At 44.5% G+C, this 27,119-nt stretch overlaps 1 protein-coding gene across 1 annotated transcript in view; it reads right to left on the bottom strand.

Moving 5' to 3' along the window:
• Window positions 1-26,560, bottom strand: part of SYT10 (synaptotagmin 10) — a 49,023-nt gene extending 22,463 nt beyond the window's left edge. Inside the window, exons 1-3 of the mRNA XM_077935082.1 lie at window positions 25,826-26,560; window positions 16,151-16,511; window positions 1,901-2,465 (exon numbers count right to left, since the gene is read on the bottom strand). Coding sequence (XP_077791208.1) covers window positions 1,901-2,465; window positions 16,151-16,511; window positions 25,826-25,961 — 1,062 coding nt within the window. The 5' untranslated portion in view covers window positions 25,962-26,560. The remainder of the gene's footprint in view (window positions 1-1,900; window positions 2,466-16,150; window positions 16,512-25,825) is intronic.
• Between the last annotated feature and the right edge of the window lie 559 nt (window positions 26,561-27,119).

Below are 27,119 nucleotides of genomic sequence, written 5' to 3'. Positions count from 1 at the left end.
TTGCGTAGTGTTTTCTCCATATTCAGTTCAGTGAAACACTGATGTAGTATCTCAGAGATGCTTAGAGCAGTGGCTGGGAACCTGTGGCTCTCCAGATGTTGCTGGACTTTATTTTAAGAATAACTGAAGAGCAGCTCTTGGTGGCTACTGGTTGGCACTTGTCATTCTCCACCTCCTTGAATGCCCCAGAAACAGCGTTGTTTCAGGGCATATGTGTGTGGTGGTGTCATTTTAAAAAGTGGTGGTGGTGAGGGACACCATTTTCTCCCCCCAAAATGACACACTGCCTTCAGCATTTGAGAGTGAAGGGGAGAGGGAGGTGGCCATCAGTCAGTGATTGCCAAGAAGGATGTCAGCTAAATCCCATGAGAACTTGGGACCAAAAAAATTCGAGCATCCTGGTTTTGATCAGCAGGATGTTGGAGGGTATGTCATTATATTATTAATAGAACTCAGAGCAGCAAACATACAAAGGCTAAAAGAATTAAAACATCTAAAAACATATTTTAAACAATTCCAGACTGGGACAGATCTTTGTTTAAAAGGCTTGTTGAAATTTCATACATTGAAATGAATGGACATGACTAACTTAGGTCTATTAATTTCAGTGAGTCTGCTGTGAGTCAAACCAAGTTGTACACAACCCTATTTTTTTGTACATCTGTTTAATTGTCCAAGGTTCATTCTATGGCTTTTCCTGATATTTTGTTGTTACCTGTGGCCCTTGAAGATCAGTGCTTTCTTTTTAGATATCGAAGAGTAAATTGACTGATTAAAAATCATGATTTCAGGGGCACACATTTCTAATGTGATCAGAAAGAGATTATTTCCATCCTGCACACATCCTGCTCCCAATGTGTGAAGAGCATCACACTCCTTGACTGCCTCAAGGACATTTTCTTTCATGACAGACTCCATGTCTGTCCATTCTCATTGATATTCTCATGGACATTGTCCATTCTCCTTCACAACATGCAGCTGAGAAGCCAAAGGATGACGGGACATTTTTTAATGGTGGTGACTGGTTCAAAGGTAATGAAACAAAAATTAGGAATAGATGAACCATTTTTTATAGTGGGAAAGAGGTGAACAATGGATCTCATAAAGATCTGTACTGGGATCTACAAAAGATGCAGACAAATGATCAAGGAGATGGACAATTATTCCATGAGGAAAGCTTACAGTAGTTGGAGTTTTTTTTACAGCTTAGTTGGGGAAAAGGTGAATAAAGGGAACCATTTTAGGGTTGTATGAAATTATGTATATTGTGGAGAAATTTGGTAGGCCTAACTTCTCCCCCTGTCATAAAACTAGAACCCGGGGTCATCCAACGAGTCTGAAAGTCGGGAAATTCAGGACAGACAAAACAAAGTACTTTTTCACACAATACTTCTTCATGGTGTGGAGAAAGTGGATAGGTATAACTAACCCCTCTCTTATAAAATAGACAAAAATACTTATTCGCACAGTGTTTAATTAAAGCAGTGGAATTTGTAGTGATGGCCACCAACTTGGGCAGCTGTTATGATAATTGTGTACTACTACCTTGAGGATCAGAAAAAGTATGCCGTTTAATACCAGCTGCCGAGAGGACAGGAGCCTGTGAGCTTCTCAAAGGTATATGGTTGGCCGTTGTGAAAACTGAATGCTATCTGAACTAGCAGGACACTTACCGGTATGTTCTTATCTGAGATAGGACAGGACTGAACACTCTCCTCCCAACTGTAAAGTGCAGGATATTTACCATCTTTCTATCTGGCAGTTATTGATGTGGGGAAAGTATGCATCTGAATCTTAGTATATTGGTGAAATGATCTTTGTCCTACAAAGTACAGTGCTGCCGAATAATAATTCATGATCTTTTTATATCACGTATCACATTTTGAGATATGCTACTTACTGCAGTGGCACAATGGATGTCTTTCCATACTGTGGCCTCTCTAGAGAGATCGGAGACCTCAAAAAAGTTATCCAGAATGACTTCTCCAATCATATCATGTCTAGAAAATCTGTCAAAATCATATACACTGAAATGTAGTTTCCTGTTGCAAAGTTGATCATAGGCTACAGGAAACTGAAAGGTTTCATTGAAGACAGGGTTTAATGTCTTTCTGTGAACCCGTGTCTGAAACTTTTTTTTCCTGTCTGGAAGAAGGTAGATTTTCACATAGGGATCTGATGTACCAGTGAAGTCTTTAGCTGGTAGTTCCAAGGCTTTGACAATGGTAACCAAAAGCATCTCATTTTCATAATCATACTTAAGGGTAAAGTTGAGTTTCCCACAAGTTTTCACATCCTCTTTCTGGCCTTCTGAATCCACAGACTTCTGTTTATAAAGTTCCGGTTTTATCCTTCCAATGCTGGTAGTTGTCTCCCCTCTTTGTAAAACAGGATCTGTCCCCATGTTAAAATCAATGCTGGACACCTGCATTTGCCTTGGCAGATGTCTCCTGAAGGAATTGTGCCTGCATGCGCAAAGACAAAGAAATTAACACTGATAATCTCAAAGGAAAAGAGAATAACTTTCATATAGCTAAAAATGAGAGGAGTAAATCAACCACTCACATTTAACAAGTTTCCATTATTGTTATAACTCTCTGGAGAGAACAATTACTAACAACACTAGGTAATCCAGGAAGATAATTCAATGATTCAGTTCAAGAAGAATGTTGACAATTTGGAAGACAACAACAAACAACAGCAGCAGCAAATATAGAAGAGAGCTACAAAAATTACAAAGGGTTTAGAAAGCAAATCCTATTTGGTAGACTGAAGGGAATAGCCATGCTTAACCTAGAAAAAAGAATCTTGATGGAAAATGGGTACCCTATTTCTGGTCAGTGTGTATCAGAGCAGCAAAAGGCAAAAACGAGAGTGTCAAGTTGCTCAAGAGAAGCTGAGACCTATTGCAGAGACCACTGAGGAATGCTGATATGTGAGAGCAGGGATCAACAAACTTTTTCAGCAGGGGGCCTGTCCACTGTCTCTCAGAGCTTGTGTGGGGCTGGACTATATTTTGAAAAAAGAAGAATGAATTCCTATGCCCCACAAATAACCCAGAGATGCATTTTTTTTAAAAAGGACACATTCTACTCATGTAAAAACACCAGGCAGGCCCCACAAATAACCCAGAGATGCATTTTAAATAAAAGGACACATTCTACTCATGTAAAAACATGCTTATTCCCAGATTGTCCGTGGGCTGGATTTAGAAGGCGATTGGACCGGATCCGCCCCCGGGGTCTTAGTTTGCCTACCCATGTGTGAGAGAATGTATTGGACATAATCTGTTCCCACCTCACAGGCAATTGTTGGCTGCTACAAATGATAACCATTACAAGTGAATTAACCAAACAAGATCTCCAGGGACAAGGGTGCAACCTGATTTGGGGGGGGGGGCGGGGACTAAGTCCTGCCCTGCATAATCAATCACATGACAGGGCACACATACACCATTTGAATGGCAATGCCTATTGACTTTTGGGGGGGCAGCCCCCTCAAGTATTTTATTGGAGTGAGTGTGTGAAGAGACCTTGGCCCCTAGGAGCTGGTTCCTATGTCCAGGGATGATGAGAGTTGCAGTTCAGTGACATTTAAGAATTCTGGGTCCAATTCATTCATAAGATGGTTATCCATATTCATGTGAAGCATTTCCAGAAACCTGATTGTGCCACAAACCCCACAAAGCTCCGCTGGTTGCTTGATGTTTAACAACCTAAAAAAGAGATGAAGCCTTTCTTTTTTAATATGCAGAAAAGGATGAGAATGGAAGCAGGAGAAGATCAGTAGAGGGCAGGTTACAAAGGTAAATATTCCATTGCTGTTTAGCTGGATCTGAATTCAATAAGGCAGGGGGGAACAATGTTCAAGTGTTCTGTTGAGTACTTTGCCCTGGAGATTACATTGCTTAATTAAAACATTTTTTTAAAATTAAAAACCCACTTTTCTTTTTTTGCAAGAACCAAAACCCTGTACTTTTTTATTTTTGCAAGGACATATATGTACTGTCATTAAGAGGCAGTTTGTCTGCATGTCCCCTGCATGTTATCCATGCATGGGGAAGGTAGCTGTACCTGTTTAGCACTCTTCAGGTTCTCCATTTTTAGAGTGCACTGAAATAAAGAAGAGACCCAGCTGTGACACTCGCTCTTTCATACCGGGAGTACAAATTGTCCATGAGGAAACTATTGTGTTGTACTTCATGAAAAAGCACTCTTTCCATTTACACCCAGAGTGTCTGCTAAATGGAAAACCCTCAAGTACTGTCGCCATCTTTTGTTGAACAGGAATGTCAGACTGAACTAAGTGGAAGCCGCACAGATGTAAGCCTGTTTACTCCCACTGTCTCTTCATCACATTTCATCTGAGCACTCTGACTGCATTCAGATGCAACAATCAGCTGTGGTTTATCAATATGTAAAATGCACTCTGGGCTTATGCACCCATTTCATGTATTTATTACATTCGTATCCTATCCCAAGGATATTAAGGCAGTGAATATCCCATTTCTTCTCCCCGACAACAACCCTGTGAAGTAGCTTAGGTTGAGAAGGAGTGCATTTAGCATCCTGGAATCAAATATGTAATAATATTAGTTTAGTTATGTCTGTTTGTATAGTCCGGCTTGTGGAGGTAGCTAGGAGGGCTTTATCCATCTTTGGCTAGCTGCGGCCTTACTTAGAATAGCTGGACCTGACCTTTGCCATCCATGCCCTAGTTACATCCATACTGAACTACTGCAATACAACTTGCTGGAAGCCGCAGGAGGGCAGAATGTTCTTGTGCTCAGGTCCTGCTTGAAGATTTCCCACAGGTATCTGGGTGGCCATTGCGAGGACAGGATGCTGGAATAAATAGGCCATTGGCCTGATTCAACAGGCTCTTCTCATGATCTTATGTTCTGTGTGGCTGCAGAAGCTGCAGTTTGTCCAAAATGTCGCTCACAAACTGGGCCATAGAGTGTTGAACCTATGCCAGCTATGTTTGCTGTCTGTTTCAAGTAACCAATTTGAAGGCTCAAACTGAAAGGCTCCTTTGAAAAGTCCATGACAGACCAGGGCCAGGTTACCCCCAGGACCATCGTTTGCCATGTGACCCTGACCAAGCCCTGAGAGTGGCATGAGAGGGCCTGCCCTCTGTCCCATCTCTGCTGAAAATATGATGGGCAAGTACAAGGGGTTTTTGGGTGCTGGCACTCAAATGATGGAATGGGGAGATAGAATCACAGAAGGTGGAAGAGACCACAAGGGTAATTTCTTCCAAGCCCCTGCAATGCAGGAATCTTTTTGCCCAGTGTGGGGCTCGTACCCATGATCTTGGGAGATCCAACAGGCTCATTCTCCTCCCGTTTTCAGCCAAGTGGAAAACTTAACGCTCTGCTGTTTTAAGTTATCTTTGTTTTAGCCTGCCAACTTTTAGCTTTTACTGATTAGGATTCTTTACAAATGAAACCAGGGGACGCGGGTGGCGCTGTGGGTAAAAGCCTCAGCGCCTAGGGCTTGCCGATCGAAAGGTCGGCGGTTCAAATCCCCGCAGCGGGGTGCGCTCCCGTTGTTCGGTCCCAGCGCCTGCCAACCTAGCAGTTCGAAAGCACTCCCGGGTGCAAGTAGATAAATAGGGACCGCTTACTAGCGGGAAGGTAAACGGCGTTTCCGTGGGCGGCTCTGGCTCGCCAGAGCAGCGATGTCACGCTGGCCACGTGACCCGGAAGTGTCTCCGGACAGCGCTGGCCCCCGGCCTCTTGAGTGAGATGGGCGCACAACCCTAGAGTCTGTCAAGACTGGCCCGTACGGGCAGGGGTACCTTTACCTTTACCTTTACAAATGAGACCAGCACTAGCATGGTGCACAGTGGTGTGTTCACTGTTTCGGTCTCTCTGTCATGGTCCGCTCATTCCTCCCCCCTTTACAGTCAGGTGGTACTCCATAGCTGCTGAGCAGACCCTCTCCTCACTGGGTCTAATTTTTGGACTTCTGCAAACTTACTGTTTCCCAAAGCCTGTGGATACTTACCTTTTGTGCATGGATGGTGCTATTTTCACGACATAAGCAACACTGGTGCCAACTTTACGGGGCCCTGGGTGCCTGGGCCTCCACACTGTGGGGCCTTGGAATCAATGCCTGAGGCCCTGTCAGGCTTCCAATGTGACTTTGGGTAGAATCCAGGCCTTGTGAGACCTCTGACATGAGCTCTGAGGCCCCGCAAGGCCTCAGGAGCACTGCTGCGGCACTCTGACATAATGTGACATCATGATGTCATGACGTCACATTACTTTGTGGGTGCCATTGGGCACCCATAATCTGGGGCCCAAGTCAGCCCCCTTGAGAAGCAACAGCATTCTTGTCTGGACATTGGAATAATGAATATTTTGCAATGATAATAATAATAGCAGCAGCAGCAGTAGAAGAAGAAGGGAATCTCTCCGTCTGAGCCATTGGAATGGAACAGACTATAGATTAAAATAGCAAAGGTCATACGATTGTCTTTCTTTGATGGTGATGTGGGAGGTGATTCAACTGCCATCTTCAAATATCTGAAGAGCTGTCAGATGGAGCAAGTTTGTTTTGAGCTGTTTCGGAGGGCAGGACCTGAACCAATGGATTCAAATTACAAGAAAGACTAAAGAAGAACTTTCCAATGGTCAGAGCTGTTTGACAGTGGAATGGACTCCCCCAGAACAGACTCCTTCACTGGAGGTTTCTGAACAGATGGCCATCTGTCGGGGAGTCTTTAGCTGTGGGTGGCTGCATTGCAGCAGGTTAGACTAGGTGGCCTTGGGGGTGATTTTTCCAACTCTTCAATTCTATGATTTTATATTGCCACAGTCATTTTCAGCTGCCCTGTTTCTGAAACAGCAACCATACATCTGTTCACCCCCTGCGTTTTCCTTTCAAAGGAATATGAGATGTCTTTTCCAAGTTGCCAAATGCTCCGTTAAAATTCAAAACGCCCATTTCAAAATACAGAATGATGTAATCACTAAATTGCAATCTCCCTCTGCCATACCCTCCCATCTTTTGAAGTGCTGCAATGTTATATATGCCACTAACAGTTATTCCCAGGCGGGTGTAATGTAAAGTGGCACTTTCGCTCTAGTAAGCCAATGTCCCGATGCCACGGCAGTTTGCACGGGTTCCGAGTCACAACATTTCAGTGATAGGGCTAATTGATGCGTTAATTATTTAAATGCGTGGTCGTTCCCATGGCAACATGGGAATGCTTTTCCGAGTCTGCAGGAACAATGGGCTTCCATGTGACTGCTGTGCCGAAGTATCAGAAGCGCGGCCAATTAGGTAGCTGGGATGCCGCAACGTTAATGGCTCACACCTGCTGCCCTGTTTTCCCAGGCTGGTGCACTGCACTCTGATTTGTTGTATTGCTCGGGGCACTGCTTCATCTCTCTGGCTCCCTGGGTGAATTAAAAAATGCAACCTTTGCCAGCACTTAGATCCTGGACTACAAAAGCCTTCAGACACCTGGCAACCTGGTTAAGGTTGGAAGCTCATAGAATGGCAGCGAAGTTTCAATGCAGACAGTGGATTTTTTTAAAATGGAAATTGGCTGCACAGAAGCAATGGAAGAGAAAACAGCCAGCTGGATTCCTCCAGCAGGTTCTGTGCATCCCTAGTCACCCTCTACATACACTTGGAGGCGCACAGAAGACTAAATATAGTCAAACTGCCCCCACCCTTATCTAGGGACTTCCAATCTCTGCCCAGCTCTCCACTGTTCCACAAATGTCCCTGCGCCCATTTCCCCTCCCTGCTCTTGCCATTTCCATTGCCCAGAAACTTACTTGACAAATCTGATCTAGGAGACTCAGAGGTTCTCAGAAAGACAATCATGTCTGTGGTAGATGGGTTTTAAGTTTGCTTGCTTAGGATGGACCTGGTGGCAGTGCTTCTTGACCCCACATTTTCTTGGAATCAAAGGTGAGCACTGCGACGCACAGCATTTTCCTTCAGCTTCATCTGATTTGTTGGTTGTGCAAGGTAGACACACGGACTCAGTTTTGGATGCTCCGAACCAGCAGGGGAGCTCAAAACACTCACTTCTATAGAACGTTGCGTCATTCACAATTTGAGATATATTCCCATGGAGTTCTCTGTTCCTGTGCCAGGGCTGAGTCACATTTGCATGTATATTGCTGATGGTTCGTTTTCATGGATTTCCAGCTTACCTTTGTAGGTACCCTCCAAAGGTAGGTTAAAGCAAATCAATAAATTACAGCATAACCCCACCCCCAGATTTAAAATAGCAGTTAAAGCAGATAAAAGCTGCTTATATATTTAACCGATGCATCAAGTGATGACTTCTGTCACCACATGCTATTAGCCAAGTGATGAGACACCAATAGTTGAACAGGCATGTGTGAACCAGGCATTAGGTCAGGCATAGGCAAACTCTGCCCTCCAGATGTTTTGGGACTATAATTCCCATCATCCATGACCACTGGTCCTGCTAGCTAGGGAACATGGGAGTTGTAGGCCAAAAACATCTGGAGGGCCGAGTTTGCCTATGCCTCCATTTGATCAAAGATAGCCAACGTGGTGTCCTTCGGATGTTGTTGGACTACAACTCCCATCTGCCACATCCAGCATGACCATTAGTTAGGAATGATGGGAGCTGAGTCCAGCAACAGCTGGAGAGCACATTGGTTACTTCTGCATTACATTGATTTCCATTCAGCTTCAACATGTGTAGAAATGCTTGAATGAGAGATGACTTAACTGACACATTGACCTGGAATGTCTCTGTGTTGCCTCTGCATCTCTTTCCCTAATTCAAAACCTGCTTTCTTGTACTTACAGAAATGGTAAGATTCTCACTCGGGAACTCCGGAAGGAATCTCCTTGATTGGTTAAAACAATCGAGTCCAACAAGTAGAACATATTCAATTTGCCTTGCGGAGCCCTTGGGCAAACCTTCAGCACCCCTTGAGAATATGTATTATTTGGTATCATTTGTTTTTAATCTTGGTTTTCTAATAGTTGCCATCCATTTTGATTTTCATTTAATCCTTCCTGGCTGTTCTATTAAGAGCAAGGACAAAGAAGTTCAGACAATTTGCCATTAATTATGGCTGCAATATTTTGCATGTTATTGCTTTTCCACCTCTTCACAAAGCCCGAAAACTCATTTTAACCTCTCCACCATTCTTTTTAAAAAAATGCCTCTGCTAGTAATTGTATCTGGAGATTTTCCTTCCGTCTGGGTCAGGCTGGGGCTGCAAGTGGCTGAACCGGAATTCTGACATGGAAGGGTCTCTGGGGTCAGAGTACTAAGAAAGTCTTGCATCTAAAAAACATATTGTATTATTCAGTTGAGCAGTTTCAGTGCATGCCTACACTTGGACCCCATACTTCTAACCCACATTTCAGGATTGCGCAAGGAAGACTAGAGTTAGGATCCACTCCAAATTCCATGGATTAGTCTGTACAATAGGAAAACACAGATTGTGAGGAGGAGGAGGAGGAGGAGGAGGAGGAGGAGGAGAAGAAGAAGAAGAAGAAGAAGAAGAAGAAGAAGAAGAAGAGTAGTTTGGATTTGATATCCCGCTTTATCACTGCTAGAAGGAGTCTCAAAGCGGCTAACATTCTCCTTTCCCTTCCTCCCCCACAACAAACACTCTGTGAGGTGAGTGGGGCTGAGAGACTTCAAAGAAGTGTGACTAGTCCAAGGTCATCCAGCAGCTGCATGTGGAGGAGCGGAGATGCGAACCTGGTTCACCAGATTACGAGTCCACCACTCTTAACCACTACACCACACTTGCTCTCTGAAAACCTAATTACATTAAGGCTAGACATCATAAGACCCAGGGGCAGTTGTATTATTAGGGAAATGGAGGCAATTGCCTGAGGAGGTGGTTGTGCCTCCCTCCTGGCAAACTGGCATTTCCCTGGTCCACTGGCTTGGTCTGCCACCTCCTCCCTTAGAAAGGGAGGTATTTACTCAGAGCAAGGCATTCTGGGCATAATGGCTGTGAGGCTGCGTGAGTCGCTGCTGTGGTTTGCTACAGTGGCTAAAAATGATGAACAAAAGGAGAAATGAACAAAAAGCCCATGTACTACCACATATTACTGAAAGATTGGGAGGGTTAATGCAAGACATTTCAGCACCTGAGGTGAAGTCGGCCTATGTGTGTTCCAGCAGTGGTACCTCCTCCTCCCACTGCTCACCTCAGGGACATTCTTGCTCATGTCTTGTTCTGAGGTACACAAGGTCCTTCTATAGAGCAAAGCATTGTTGGCAGATTGGTTTCGGAAAGCTCTTGCACCACCACTGCTATTGCAGTGGCTAAAGCAGAGGTGTCTCTCCAGATGTTGCTGGACTTCAATTCTCATCAGCATGGTCAATGATCAGAGGTACTGGAAGCTGGGAGTCCAACAACATCTGAAGGCCCATAGTTCCTTCTGCTTTAATGTTTTACAATAAGCTATGAAACTTTAGAGAGGCGCTCTCCAGAACCCAGGGCATTATTATTTTTTAACCTTGGCTTTCAAAATACCTTGGTGTGATGGACAGGCCCTGAGTCAGCCTGCTGGCGACCCAGCAACCAATCAGACATAGTCAGAATGTCAGTTAATCATGAATGACTGGTGAGTCAAAAATTCAGCGCTTGGCAGTTAAAGAGATAGGGGCATGCAGAAGAGGGGGACCTGTTCTGATAAGGATTAGGGGTCAGCTAGGCAGGGCAACCCAGTTTGATTCCCTGAGAGGAAAGTCAAAATCCTAGAAGGGGCTGTGAGAGTGTTTTGGTATAGGAATACTAGCAGCCATTCTAGGTGGAGATAGTCTATCCTGAGACTAGTGTTAAACAAGGGTGCTGATTAAGATTTTAAAGTTTTTGGTGAAGAGTGTTTGCCTGATACGAAGCATTATGCCTCACATGAAAAACCATCAAGCTTAAAATTTTCCTTGAGTGCAAATAAATAAAAGAACTAGCTTTGCATCAGAAGTGCTTCCACATTACATTGAACCTCTGAGTGGGGGATAATAAGTGAACACAAGACATTCTTCATGTAAGTAAAACCCCTGGCTGCAATTTAATAAAGAAACACTGCCACAAACAGTTAGAGCAGGCCTCTCTACTGTTGTTCACAGGGATAGTTTTAAACACCCAGAAAATTGGCCTCTTTACTGAGCTTCCATTTTCAGTGAGGGAGTCTGTCACATTTGGCTTCCCTTAGGTTATGCCCCTTGACTTGGGGAGGAGCAGCATTTGATGCTCTGCCTCAGGTCTCAAAATGTATTGGGCTGGCCACGCCAAGGGTTGAGAGTCTTTTGCCCCTCATGTTCAAACACTCCACTCCTAAATTCACTTTATTTTTGGAGAAAACACTGTTGATCTCGCCTTGGTGCAGTGGATTAAGATACATTGCCCCCAAAGCACTTTCCTGCCATTAATGTCTGCTTCTCTGTGTCCCCCCTCCCCCACCATATCAACAAGGATATTCTTCAGCCTGCCATGGACTCTCAAGTGAAGCTAAATTGCACTCTGGAGATAAACAACAGCAAAGTGGAAATACTTATTCTGGTGTCATTTATTGCTTGTTGGGGATCCAGAGAGTTGAAAAATGATTTCTTTTCATAAGCAGGCCCCTTCCTTAATAACATAAAACATAAAGAGGATGTAAAGTGTTCCAATTAAGATTTCTCACATTCAACTCTCCCCCCCCCCCAGCTATACCAGTGAAATTCCATATTAGATGATTGAGTCTAGAAAAATCATGATGTGAGGTTATCTAAGCTGCTTTTCAGTGAAAACTACTTAGGTTCATTAGTCAGTTTTATTATTGAGTCTGTCAAAGACATCCTTGCTAGTGACACAGTGATTCCAGTGGAAGACATCTGAAGGCAGCCCTGTTTAGGGAAGTTTTCAATGTCTGATGTTTTATTGTATTTTTAATATTTTGTTGGAAGCCACCCAGAGTGGCTGGGGAAACCCAGCCAGATGGGCAGGGTATAATTAATTAATTATTATTATTATTAAAAATGTGAGGGAGAATTTGGAAGATTTGCCGAGAAAGGGTTACATAGGCCTAGGCACACACCACCGTTTGTTATCCTAGCACATAAGGTGCAACACATTGCTGACAACACCTTGAAACTAGATTCCAGGCAAGTACCTCAGCTTCTAAAGATTATTCTCACGCAGGGATACATAACAGAAGAAGATCTGGCACAGCACTGGCAGCTATGGTGGGAAACCAACCAGCTACCAACAGAGACTTGACTGAGCTTCAGATTTCCTTGGCACAGGATAGGAATCTTGGTTAGTCATAATGCTTGCCACAAATATGAGCTGTGAATTTGAGGCAAGCATCTCTCTCTCTCTCTCTCTCTCTCACACACACACACACACACACACACACACACACACACACAGTGCTTCTTCTTCAGTTTGGATTTTAATTAGAGGTTCCACCCTCCCTCCCTCCTCCCTCCCTCTGCCTACCCACCCAAGAACCTTCAACCAGCTTCTGTCTCTGTCTAACCCATCCAGCCACTCAACTTGCTGAAGCTCTGATACCAGCTGAAGAAGGGAGGGAAGGATGGATGGATAGATGGAGATTTGGTGCCTGGAGGTGGTGGCTGCTTTGCTATGGGTCCCCCCCCCCCCAATGCTCCTGACATCCTGACAGATGTCTGTCTGTTTGAGATCTGAGATGCATGGGGTTGGACCGCCTCAGCGATAGGGTCTGATGGAACTCAGATGGGCAAAGGTAGAACAAGAATGCATATTCCCTGGTCAACAAGTGCAAAAGTAAATGCTTTTGTAAATTCAGAAGTCATGGTAGCCTATAAATTTTTAATACATGTCCATTTCCACGCACTGAGCATACTTTAAAACAATTGCTTTATAAAATAAATATTAACCAACTGATGCGTATTATTCCATGTGTATAGAGTTTATACAAGCAAATGGAAGATATTTGTCTAGTGTAAGCGGTATATGATATTTCACCTTAGGGTGCATGAACCATTGGTCTAAATGTAGCGCAGCATGTTTTGTATACAAACCAAATCATATACAGTGGTACCTCGGGTTAAGTACTTAATTCATTCCAGAGGTCCGTTCTTAACCTGAAACTGTTCTTAACCTGAAGCACCACTTTAGTGAATGGGGTCTCCTGCTGCTGCTGCGCCGCTGGAGCACGATTTCTGTTCTCATCCTGAAGCAAAGTTCTTAACCCGAGGTACCACTGCATTTAAATGCATCAGTGGGTTAATGTGTACAGTGGTACCTCGGGTTACAGACGCTTCAGATTACAGACTCTGCTAACCCAGAAATAGTACCTCGGGTTAAGAACTTTGCTTCAGGATGATAACAGAAACTGTGCTTCGGTGGCGCGGCGGCAGCAGGAGGTCTCATTAGCTAAAGTGGTACCTCAGGTTAAGAACAGTTTCAGGTCAAGAACGGACCTCCAGAACGAATTAAGTTCTTAACCCGAGGTACCACTGTACAATGAAAACATAACCATTGACCATTGTTGGCTATGATATTTAAGTTCTGGTTGTTGTAAAGTTGTGTGCTCAGTGTGTGGAAACAGACTTGTATTAACTCAGATTTCATGGAATTATAGACTTGTAGAGTTGGAAGGGGCCTATAAATAGACAGGCAGACAGACAGACAGATAATGAAAGAAATATGTACTTGAATGCTTATATATACTAGAACACTTATATAAATAATTGAAATACATAGTTCAGTGCATATAAAAAATAAATTCTGTAGGGGGAGTTTTTCTTTTTGTTACTATGTTATGCATTTCCATGTTTTTTATGGTAAAGTACCATTGGAAAAAGGGACGCGGGTGGCGCTGTGGGTAAAAGCCTCAGCGCCTAGGGCTTGCCAATCGAAAGGTCGGCGGTTCGAATCCCCGCGGCGGGGTGCGCTCCCGTTGTTCGGTCCCAGCACCTGCCAACCTAGCAGTTCGAAAGCACCCCCGGGTGCAAGTAGATAAATAGGGACCGCTTACTAGCGGGAAGGTAAACGGTGTTCCATGTGCGGCTCTGGCTTGCCAGAGCAGCGATGTCACGCTGGCCACGTGACCCGGAAGTGTCTCTGGACAGCACTGGCCCCCGGCCTCTTGAGTGAGATGGACACACAACCCTAGAGTCTGTCAAGACTGGCCCGTACGGGCAGGGGTACCTTTACCTTTTACCATTGGAAAAAATGAACTTGGTCCTTTTGTACAAATATGCTGTCTGCACAGCTGAAAAACAAAACCCATGCAAACATGACTTCCCCTAGTGCCTATGCTGTGTCCTATGCATTTCGTTTATACTATGAGCTTATATCATTGAGATCATTGGTCACTTACTCATACGCACTATACTCATACGTGAACTCAACAATTATGGTGCCCACTTGTTGGATACATTTGTACTGGTTTATTCTGGTGCAAATATAAAAGAGGCATTTATTGCACATAAATGCAATAATGTACAGTAGTACCTCTGGTTAAGTACTTAATTCGTTCCGGAGATCCGTTCTTAACCTGAAACTGTTCTTAACCTGAAGCACCACTTTAGCTAATGGGGCCTCCTGCTGCCGCTGCGCTGCCGGAGCACGATTTCTGTTGTCATCCTGAAGCAAAGTTCTTAACCCGAGGTACTATTTCTGGGTTAGCGGAGTCTGTAACCTGAAGCGTATGCAACCTGAGGTACCACTGTAAATAATTCACTAAGCAGAAAGTCAGAACTTTTACATTCAGCATCTATGATTATCTGTTTGTTCTCGTGGCACTTTTCACTCATGGCACTTGTCACTTCCTAGCTGTCATTTTCTCTTTCTGTGTCTGAAAAAAGCGTTACTTAAATTCTTTCATCTGCAGAGGAGGACATGTGTATTTCACGCCTTGATGTTCCTTGTGCATTAAAATTAGATGCCTCTGTCACTCTATTCATAAAATCTTTCCTTGATTGATGGCTACAGGTGGTACTAAGTGCAATGATATTGTTCTCAGAGATGTCTTGATGTCAGTTAAGGATGGAAATGTTAACTGTTAAAAGAGTTGCTGTTATTTTCAAATACGACTTGATCACTAAGAGCAGTTAAGTTTGAAATTGCTCCAGTATTGTGTCTCATTTTACATATTTTGTGCCTCAGCTGTTATGGGGCTCTCACAACAATAACACGACACCACCTTTTATTGATGTTCATATTTTCATGCACTCTCCCCATCCTTGAAATATGAGAGCTTTCAGGGATATTTCAAAGTAAGTACTTTGAATTAAGGAGGACTGGAAACGTTATGTAATATTTGCTAGTGATGTCACAAAAGTTTGTAATTGCATGGGTTAGAATATAAATGTGTCAAATAAAACAAGCAAGCAATAGCAAGCAACATGCCTAGGACTGGAGCATAAGTTGGAAACCTGTAATGTTTTATGAATTGTGCAACTAGTATCTGATATCTATGCTGCAATCTGAGTCACATTGATTTAGAAAGGAATGTCACTGATATCACCATGTCAGAGCATGAACACAGCCAAACATTTTCCAAGTGGAAAAATTCTTTGTTGTGGGTGGGGAAACGCTTGTTATGGCAGTTATACACCATGTGTCATCCTGCTAAGTGGTTAGGGACATTTAACTACTCTCTTGTTGTTTCCCCCAGATTCCTGTTGAGGTGTGGCAAGATCTTAGTCATCAATTTATTTATTTTTGCAGGACAATACAGTCAACTGGTCTGCCATACGGTTGCAGTTTGCATACCATGGTAACCTATTATTTTGGCAAACAGTCATCTGTTTTAATTGGGCATGTAACCAAATAAACATGGTTGGGATTATGATGTAAAAGAGCTTTGCCCCTCACTGTACAATTATATCACCAACTCTAATGTGCAATTTACTGCTACGGTCTCTTTCCTTAATAAGGATATATGTGCTCGGGAGATACAGACTTTAAAAATGACCTATGTAAACCTGCCAATCACACACGCACACACACACAAAATTGATTGAAATTGTCAGAGAAATCAGTGTGTATATTACTAGGGTTATTGTTCCTGCATCTATTATATCCTTGCAACAAGGCTAAGAATGTGATGTTCATCTGTTTCCCTTCCTTAATTCTCAGCCAAATGGTCTTTCTTAGGTGCTTTTTTATTTTTAAAGTGTTAGCTTCTATTTCTCTTACCTTGATGAGGATGCAGGCTCAGTGATCTGCCTTTGCATGCGTGCATGCCTGATTAGATGTTCCTTCAGAGCATTCTGGACCTCTGCTGGAATATCAGGTGAAGTGTGGCTAATTTTCATTGCCGCCTCAAGGATTTTCGTGGAGGGCTTCCCGTTTTCTTTAATCATTTCTTTTTTCTCATTAGCTTCCAAAAACTCAGTGGGAGCGCTGGAGGTGCTCTGAGGGATGCTTGTCGCGTTCGATGTCATCGGCTTGCTCCTCCAGCACGGCCAGCACAACTTCCAGAAGACAAAAAGTGAGACTAGCAGCAAGGCAAGCCCACAGAAGCTGACGACGACTGCAAGCAAGCTGACAGAGATGTCTGCAAACAATAAGAAGACAAGGTGATATCATCCAGATAGCTTTAATTCGTTTGCTTACAAAAATCATCAAAGATGTAATGGATATAATTGGTAGACTAATTTTGCAGTCCAAACCTTCTGCTAATTTACTCAGAAGTAAGTCCAACATAAACTTGCATGGATTGTGACCTTCTGACAGTGAAGGCTCTAGTCTAGCTTTTAGGATGGAGGTCTGTCAATATGACCCCCATGAGCTCCCACTTGATCCCTCCCCCAGGGTCAGCAGCAACAGAAGGTGGGGGAGCAGTTATTCCTTCTCTTGATGCTCCTTGTTCTCACCAGCTACCACCCCATGGTGGGTGGAGCCAAAAGTGGGTGTGGCCATCCATGCAAGTTGAGGATGTGTGACTTAGCTAAGCCTGGCAGGACAACTTACTTTATGGTCTTAACCCTTTCATGCATTAAATAGAGTTAAGCATGTTGGTTATATGAGGCTGATTTATCTCATAGCTACGTCATCCAAATGGATCTATCCCACAGTTACACCACCCAGCTTGGAGCATCAGCACCAGGACACAACAGTTCATGCCTCTATGTAATGCGGGATGAATAATGACACAATTAATGGCACAAACAGTGTTTCTAACAAAAGAGTTGATCATATTTCATACTCAGTAGAGAGCACATTAAGAGCAAGACAAGGGCTAGAGAAAACAAATGGAAGCAGAAGCAGAAAGTTAAAGAGAAAACATGATGCACAAACTTCTCTCGGAGGGGATTCTTGCATCCCAAATGGACTTCTGCTGCTTACACCGATGCACACAGGCAAGCATTATTTACACCAGAAGTGTGGGAACCTATCTCAGCTGGAGGGTCTTCTGGGTAAGATTTTGAGTGTCACATGCCAGTGATGGGCAGGGCCAGAGGCAAAAGTGGGCAGAGCCCACAAATGTAAATTTCACCTTTGTAAGGTAGGCTAGTTTCTCCCCTCCCCCCATCCTTGATCCAGGCAAGGATTGAGCGCAGGTTCTAACTATCAGGTTCTAACCATGGGGGAAAAACATAGGGTGTAAAGCAAGGCAAGTGAAGGTGTGGTCAAGAGAGGATTCCAAGGGCCAGATAAGAGAGTCTCCAAGGGCCAAATTTGGATCCTAGGCCTGAGGTTCTTCATCCCTGATTCACATCAATACATTACACAGGCGTTCCCATTGCTTCTCCCCTTTCTGAGGTTGTAGAGGAATTAAATTTCCAGTTGAAGCATCAGGACCAGGACCTTTGTTTGTTTGTTTGTTTAGGTAATAATGATGATGATGATGCCAAACCACAAAGGTTCTCTGGGTGGCTTACAACACAAACAGCAAATTCTAACAAGCACAACAAGGAAGTATAATACAAGGTAACCAAAACAAAAATGGCAACAGATCAAAATGCATTACTTTTTTAAAAGACAAAAAATGCCCAGAGAACAAAAACAGCCCTGAAACAATTTGAATCAGCAAGCAGAGGTGAAAAATCTATTGCGCTAAATGTATGTTTGAATCACAACATAACTTGGAAGGGAAAATGAAAAGGTGTTTTCCTGGCAGCAAAAGAGCATTAAGAACACAAGAAGAGCCTGCAGGATCCGGCCAGTGGTTCACCTAGTGCAGTATCTTGCTCTCACAGTGACCACCCACAAGCAGGCCCTGGGCACAACAGTTATGGGGAGGTATGATTCAAAATATAGGTAAAGGTAAAGGGACCCCTGACCATTAGATCCAGTCGTGGCCGACTCTAGGGTTGTGGCCCTCATCTCGCTTTATTGGCAGAGGGAGCCGGCGTACAGCTTCCAGGTCATGTGGCCAGCATGACTAAGCTGCTTCTGGCTAACCAGAGCAGCACACAGAAATGCCGTTTAGCTTCCCGCCGGAGTGGTACCTATTTATCTACTTGCACTTTGACATGCTTTCGAACTGCTAGGTTGACAGAAGCAGGGACCGAGCATTGCGAGCTCACCCTGTTGCGGGGATTCAAACCGCCGACCTTCTGATCAGCAAGCCCTAGGCTATGTGGTTTAACCCACAGCGCCACCCGCGTCCCTAGGATAGCCTTACTCTTCCTTAATTTATCCACTCCTCTTTCAAAGCCATCCAAGGTGGTGGACATCACTGCCTCTTTTGTGAGTGAATTTCATAGTTTAACTATGCACTGTATGGAACAGTATTTCTTTTTGTCTGCCCTGAATCTCCCTACTTCAGTGGATGACCCCTGGTTCTAGCGTTATGACAGAGGCCACTTTCTTGATTGTTGTCGTCATCCATCTGTCTCAAGAGACAATGGAGTGCACCTTTGAGGATGAAGTCAAACCACTGTGTTAGCAGCACTGAAATGACCTCCCTGGAGCACAAGCCCAGGCAGTGTGTATGGAAGTCCTGGGCTCCCTAGACAACAAGACCCTCCTCTCGGCCTCACTGATGTGACCTCAATGCCATGCATAATTTAAGGTAGGCACCAGGTGGGCGCCTCTGCAGAGGGCATTCCACCCGGGGTGAGGGCACTGTTGAGAAGGCACTTTCCTTCATTGCCACCCACTTTGCATGAGGACATTCATGGAAAGTTCTCAGATGATGACCTCAGATATCAAGAAGGTACAATGCCTGAGTTGGAGGATAAGCCCTTACAATATATTACAACTGCCCATATAACAGAGTTAATAGGTTAATATAAAAACAAACAAATAATGTTTGAATGGGCTACTCAGTTCAGACCTGAGTAGTCAGCCAAGGCTTCCTCAGGAATTCAATTCCTTTAGATTCTTTACCCTCTTTTTTGCTTCATTTCTTCTTGTTTCTTTTTTCTGTGCCATGTCTCATCTTGGTTCAGTCTAACCCCACTTAATGCCTTCCAGAAGCTGTTGGATTACAACACTCATCATCTTTAACCATTGGAATTGCTGGCTGGGATGGATGGGAGTTGTAGCCCAAAACAAATGGTTGGTGAAGCCTGTAAGCTTGTGAATTAGGCCATGTTTTGTTTTGTACATTGCTATAGGTGGATGATGAAGAAGAAAAGAATAAGAATAAACAAATATGAAATTATCTAGGTAGATCTGGTTGGCCAATGTGAGAAAAGGATGCTGGACTTAGGTGGGCCATTGGCAAGATCCAGCAGGGCTCTATTTATGTTCTTTTGCTCTTAGGTAAAGCTAGAGAGAAGAAGAGAAACCACATCATACTGATACAGAGCTAAGTGGGCTGGAAGATGGTCTGTGTTGATCATCATTGACCATCATATTCCTATATGGAATATAACTGGTTGTTAACCAGAGACTGTACCATGCTTCCTCACATTTATGGAGACCATATCATCCATGCGTGCTCATCATCTGATGGATGCAATATCACGATGATGACCTGCCTTTCTGTATAGGGAACCTCAGAAAGAGCTTTCATCTCTCTTCATGCCACTTCAGACGCAAGATTGTCACTGTTTTCCTGTCCGACATAATTTGTTTATTATGTTTTGAATCAGAAAAACAATAATTGTCAAACTGGGTCAAGTTGACCTTTCCTGCTCCACCGCTCCCAATGCACCACAAAACGCATTTGAAAAGCACCGCTTGCAATTCATTATTCTGTTGTAAGGAACTGGTGGGCTACTGTGCCATGGTTTTGTAACATGGACTCAAGCTGTGCATGGATGGCATGTTGTTGTTGTTTTTATTGAGAAAAAGATGCAGGCCAATTTCAGAATATCCCAACAGTTGCTCTCAGCTAAATAGGGTAGCCAACAGTTCCCTTTTCAACTTCTGTACAATGGCACAGTGCTTGGAAAAAACATCCCACACAACCATTATCTTTTTCAAGGGCAGCCACTTTTGCTTATGTCAAATGAGGACTTCAGTTCCTTTAAAAACATTCTGGACACTGTGCACTTCAGAGGCAACACAGGTGGCGCTGTGGGTTAAACCATAGAGCCTAGGACGGCGGTTCGAATCCCCGCAACGGGGTGAGCTCCCATTGCTCAGACCCTGCTCCTGCCAACCTAGCAGTTCGAAAGCACGTCAAAGTGCAAGTAGATAAATAGGTACTGCTCCAGCAGGAAGGTAAACGGCGTTTCCGTGTGCTGCTCTGGTTCACTAGAAGCGGCTTAGTCATGCTGGCCACATGACCCGGAAGCTGTATGCCGGCTCCCTCGGCCAATAAAGCGAGATGAGCGCCGCAACCCCAGAGTCGGCCACGACTGGATCTAATGGTCAGGGGCCCCTTTACCTTTACCTATATTTTGAATCATGCCTCCCCATAACTTATCTGCATTACCATTTTGAACCATCTTCATGAAAAACTGTTGGTTGTGCTACTATCAAGCAGATCGTTCTTGCAAGGCATCGTACCAAGATAAAATCAACCCCATGTTCAGGGGTTCTTTTGGGCAAAATCCACTCTCTCTCTCTCCAGGTGAACCCACCTCCCTGCCAGTGCTCAGAAGATCATGTAAAGACTGCTGTGCACTGAGCCAGACCATTGATCCACATAGTTCAGTACTGTCTGTAATCTCTAGCAGTGGCTGCCCAGGATTTCACTTGGGGGTCTCTCCTGGCATTGGGTGAGTGTAGCTTTCTAGTATATTTAGAGTTCCTGTTGGATTTACTGGAATGTATTGGTGCTCAGTTTTCCTGACAGGTAAGTGAGCTCTCCACATTGTAAAGGAACTATGTAATCATCAAGACAAGAAAAGTGCAAATGTACTCTGGCTTCCAGGACAAGAAATGTACTTTGGTGTTAAGGGTAACTCCTGACTAAGCACTGTAATTACTGCCGTTCAGCACCAATTATGGTACTCAGAGGCTGTGAGGACATCTATGGTTGTCTCACTGTTTTGGATTTTTAAGAACTTTTAGATGCTGATGCCTATTCAAGGTTTTAGAAATGGTATTCCTTATCTTGTGTCAACTTGGAGAGGCAGCTTTTAATTAACTGGATTTGACTTTTAATGCCACTCAGTGTAAACACCACTGACAACTGTCGTCTGATAAGCTCTGTATTGAAGTGGGGGGAAATGTGTGTATGTAAATACATACAAATTCTTCCTTGAGGATAATCAGAAGTCAATTTGTCGCTGAAATACGCACTCATGCTGTGGGTTTAAAAAAATATTCCCACCGGATAAAATTGATTGGCAATGTGTAGCGACTGGACTTATCCCTAAACAGGTATAATAGTATAACAGATGCTGGTATACAGAAGAGAAGAATGCATGTCTATAATAACCAGGGAAGGGTCATGCTAAAAAGAATTCATTTATTTATTCTATTGCATTGCATTTATAATCCACCTTTCTTCCATAATGGAACCCAAGGTGGTGTATAAGTGGTTCCAAGGAACCACTCCATATCCATGAAGGCACTGACTAGACCCAGACCTCCTAAACATAGCAAGGTGGTAGCCTTGTGTGCCATCTGACCATTCTTACTATTTGTGCCAATATAAGCTAAGCATCCAGAAACTCCATTATTGCAGCCTCCCGTTGAAAATCCTTCCAGATCTATCCAGGCTTCCTCCATCCAACTATCCAAGTTGGTGGCCTTCACTCTGGTCCTGGCTTCTGCTTGGATTCCTGATGTTTCTGAACCTGATTGCTCTTTGGTCCTGGATACCAGTTCCCAATTTCCAATTTCCCCCCCAGGCCACTGTGCAAAGCCAAGCCCTGACATTCCTTCAGTTGGGATCCCAGAACATTAATAAACACAAATCATGTCTGTTAGCTTCATTGGATCTATTCTGAGTAGGCCTAGCATTGAATAGAACTTGTGGTGATGACTGCAACATGTACCTTTATGGCTGTCACCTGGTGTGGGGCTCTTCCCATTTCATACAGCCCTCAATGTCATTGGGCTTTGTGGACACTGCCAGACAACTCTAAAAGTATGGGGTAGTACAGAGAGAAAGAGCTATGCAATCCTTAACCTCCATATTTTAACTGTTTTATATCTGTATTATTTACTGTGCTCTAGCCTACAGAGTTTAATTTTAACCTATGTATAGTTTACATGTTCTCTATCGCTGTATATGCCTGTATTTCTGGTCATTCATTCATTCATTCATTCATCCTGCAGTGCTGTGAACTCCGCCCTCTTTTGTCTCTGCCTCCTCCCACATTGGATCTAGCCCCGCCTGCCATCAGTTCTGGCTCCATCCACCATTGGCTGTGGCCCCCAATTGACTTTTCCTGTGGGCCCTTCATTTAAGGGTTTTCTCACTCATGGACATCTTCAGGGGTGGGGGGCAAAGTAACACACTGAAAGGAGGGCGGCCGCCTTATTTCTCACAAACAGGAGAGGAGAGAAGAACAGTACTTGTACATCTTGTCTCATACCTTGGGTTCTACAAATACTGGAAATTTACTCTCTTTTTTAAAAAAGAAAGCTGAGAATCTGGGTGTTGTGGTTCGTCCAGGGAAGAAGCAATAACAGCTGCCCCAGGATCCCTAACAAAGGATCCCCAGCAACGTTGTATGAGAATAATAAAATATACCCTTATATAGGGTTGTTTAAAGAGTTACAAGCGAGTCTTCATTGCCCTTACCTAGCCCCAATACAAATCCAGATGACTAATCTACAGGTATACAGACAGGCAACAACCTAGCACAAAAGAAGAGCTTGTTTACTTTCCCACCTAGTGGTATCTATCATTCTATCATGCTTAGCAAGTATCCCCCCCCACTGATCTTCACAAGTGGAAGGCTGAAGTGGAGAGTGCCACTACAGAAGGATCTTCTGCAGCCAAACTCAATATTCTAACCACTGCACCATCTGCCCTAACCATGATGGCCACAAAATGTTGCATCACTATTTTACATGGTTGCATAAGAGGTACTGTCTCATCAATACAGAGCTGAAATACAGGCACACAAATCCCCAACAAAATGATGCTTGCTGGTGGTAATTTTTATGGCATAGCCAGAATATTCTTTATGTGCTTATTAGGATATAGATCCTTCACTGCTGTTCCTCAAGTGGCACTGCCCTGCATTTTCCTTCGTAGATTCATGACATGCAACAATACACTTCTTATACAACAGGTTCTGGGTACATACAATGCCAATACAAAGCCCATCACCTGCAAAGGGACATAGGAAGCAGCCTTATACAAAGTCAGACTATTTGTGCATCTATAGTCTACTGCTCTGACTTCGCAACAGCTCTCCGGGGTGTCTCTCACATGATCTGCTGCCTGATCCTTTTAAAAAAAGCAAAGCAATAATCTGGATATGCTGGGTACCGAACCTGGGACTTTTCACACACAAGGCATGTGCCTCTACCACTGAGCTATGATCCCTTTGCTTGTGAACTAGGGCGGTATCTTGGCTGATCAGCGCTGGGAAAACAAAATTCTGGACTAGATGGTTAATCCACACATAAGCTTTATGTTTGCATGATTATTATTTTTTGAAACCGACTGAAATTTTCTTGAGGAAATCCACAGGAACAGAAGTCATTCCCTGTCCCTCCTCCCTGTCTCTGTCTCTCATGAAAATCTCTCTCTTCCTGCAGCAACAGGTACTTTCAAGCTCTTCTCCTTCCTGCCACCTGTTGACCTGCTCTCCAGCTTGACAGAAACTGTGTGCCAATTTGAGCAATGATAAGAATGTCAAGAGGGCCACAGGGCAGGGAGATCAATCACATAATCATTCATATATGTGCGTGCGCATGCTTGAGATATATCTATACATCCTCCAGCAGAGTTTTTTAACCAAAAGTTAAGCTCATCCGCCCCATCCCCAACAACTAGAGAATAACTATCTCTCCCCTGCCCTTCAATTATTATTATCAGGGGGTTTTTTAATAGAAAGGAAAATGTTGAAACAGACCAAAGTGGCATTATCTTTTAAAATCTCTGGTGAATCTCATTAGAGTTCATTAGCAAGGGATGGATGGAAGGAAACAGGAGAGAACATTTTGGGTAGATAAGAAATGCCTTCAGCTCCTTCTTGCATTTCTGCTACCTCGGCCAAGATATATGACATTTGTTTTGAAGATGGAACAATTCTGAACCAAAGCAGAGCAGGGCAGGAGGTCTAAGTCCTGGATCAGAGTTCCAAGGTCCAGCCATTCAACAAGTGAAGCAAGTAGGAGGACTGCCCTGCTTCCAGGACATTCAGAATGCATTCCTTCCCTCACATTCCCTCTTATGGGGTCACCATCTCCTCTTCTTCCCTTTCTGGAGGCTCTGCACCCTTAAGGAGCTGTGTGCCAAACTGAAAGTCAACACGCACAACTTTCTGCATTTCTAAGCCCTGGGGGAAAGCTGCATCAGTTGCATTTCTGCCTGTCGTGCAGCTGTTGCAAGCACAAACAAGATCCCCGTGGAGGAAAAGATGCTAACTTTCCACTCTCATAGCGGAACAAGTCTTTCAGGCAGGTTTTTGCTCAGGCACCCTCTCTTTAAGGAAATTAATCACTGATTTACCGGATATCAGCTCCTGTGTTTTAATGTGCTTCACTAAGAGAACGGGATCTTTCTCCACTTTACCTTTCCAAAGGGCGAGGGGGGGGGGTCCCATTAAAAATAAGAGACATAAAAGGTCCTCCCCCGTACACTAGCACGAGACTTCCCTTTTCCTTCCCGGAGGGAGAATGAAGCATACATATGAAGTACCTGTGGCTTCTGAATGGTTTTCCCTATTCCTTCCCTTACTTTTACCGAGTCAGCTGCAACTCGGCTCTTGAGAAGCACTTCCACGCCGTTTGCGCTCCCGGGGAATCGGGGTGCTAGATCGGCTGGAGCCTGAACCGCAGCCAGGCTGCACAACTCCCATCCGGGGGGGGGGGGCCTGCATGGTCACTTTCCGACGTGCATCTAGCTAGCTAGCCAGCCACAACAAAACACACGTTTCTGTTTGGTCTCGCAGCAGCCCCTTGAGGACACGGAAATGTCCTGCCGAAATTTGGAAAGGACTCCCTTTCCTTTCTCTCTCGCTCTCCCCAGCCAGGGGAAGGAGGAAGAAAGCGGAAGGAAGAAAGTAGAAGGGTAAAAAAAAAAGAGAAAGTTCAACTTTCCAGACGCCCACTCAAACCCACTGCCGCGGCTGCCATTAGTGGAAGGAAGCGTATGTCCGCCCCCCCAACCATCAGCACCACCATCAGCACCCCACGCCTCTCGGTTGCAGTCCTCTCGCTCCTTCCTTGAGATGCGATGCAGAGGATCAACAGGAGAGACCGAGTCAGGGGAGGAAAACACAAGGGATGGGGAAGGCCGAGGCGGGGAGAAGCGGCGGCCGAGGACGCGGCAAGCAGAGCGCGCCGAGGGATGCGCAAGGAGAGCTAGAGGCTTGACTCTACCTGCGCTGCTTATACCTTGGTTGGTGGTCTCCAGCGGGAAGATGCCCGAACATTTCTCCAACTCCACTTGCCCTCCCAGGCACAACTCGGAGATGATCTGCAGAGCCTTGTGGCACAAGCTGCCCATCCCGTCTTCCTTGTGGAAACTCATGTTGACTCCCTTTTCTTTCTCTCTCTTTCGCGCGCTGGTGTTGATTATTTTTCTTTTCCGATGCGCCTCTCTTGCCTTTTCCTTCTTGAGCTAAGCCATGGCTTTCCTGGGCAAAGGATGCTTCATTCTCCACCTGCTTCCTCTTGGATGGTCATCAGCGGTGTTATTGTTGCGAGGCATCCAAAAAGAGGAGAGAGAGAGAGAGAGAAGGAAGAGGGAAAGAAGGTACCAGCTCTCAAGGCATCAGCGCAAAGAGAAGGGAGGAGGGATCGCGGGAGAGACGCGTGTACGCTGGAGAGGAGAGAACAGTCTAAAGGACACGTTGCAAGTGAGCGAAGAGTCACCATCAGGAGAACAAGGATGGATAATTGGGGTGGTGGAGGGGAGGGGGGGAAGGTTTGTTATATATATAAAGCAACAGAAGAAGAAGCACACTGAGCAACGCCTTTTTGTGCCTTGTGAGGATCGGTAGGAATTTGGACCAATGGCAGCGCAGCGCGGGTGAATGGGAGAGGAGGTGCAGGCGAGGGTCGCCGAGCTCTGGGACTGGACGGTGGGGTCCGGGCGGGCAGGCGCCGCGAGGAGGCTTCTGCGCTCTCTCGCTTGTGTTTCGGGGAAGGGGAGAGAGAGGGAGGAGCCGCAGAGGGCCGGGCGCTTGTGTGCAAGCAAGTCCCTTGATGTTCCATGCAAAGAGGAGCAGGGGAGTCTGTCCACCCTCTAGGTAGCACAGGCTCTCGGGAGCCTCGCTTTGCAACTTCGCAACTGAGGCCCAGCTCCATCTGGGGATTGCGCGCATGTGAAGAGAGTAAGAGTGAGATGGTGCCTGTGCATTTAAGAACTCTGCACTAGGTGGAAATCCAACAGGTGCTGTTATCCCTTACCTTTCCTCCTTCTTTTTCCTGCTGTATCCCCTTCCTTCCTTCCCACAACCGGAATACAACAATTTAAGGGATGTAAACCCCAATGTAATCTGACCTCACATCTTCAGAAAGGGTGGCAGGTGCATTATTGCTTTCATGTTGTCCTTGTTGTTTTGTAATATAAGAAAATAATAATAGTAAAACAAAACAATGTAGAGAGTTTCAAACATATAAGTTATGTAGCTGAATCACAGTTAGAACAATCGCTTGTGTGCATAGCTGTCAACGTTTCTCTTTT

Source organism: Podarcis muralis, chromosome 10 (assembly GCF_964188315.1).
Source record: "Podarcis muralis chromosome 10, rPodMur119.hap1.1, whole genome shotgun sequence".
In the NCBI taxonomy this organism is placed as follows: Eukaryota; Metazoa; Chordata; class Lepidosauria; order Squamata; family Lacertidae; genus Podarcis; species Podarcis muralis.
Note: the sequence above shows the minus strand (reverse complement) of the source record. Positions and strands in the feature narration are given on the sequence as shown.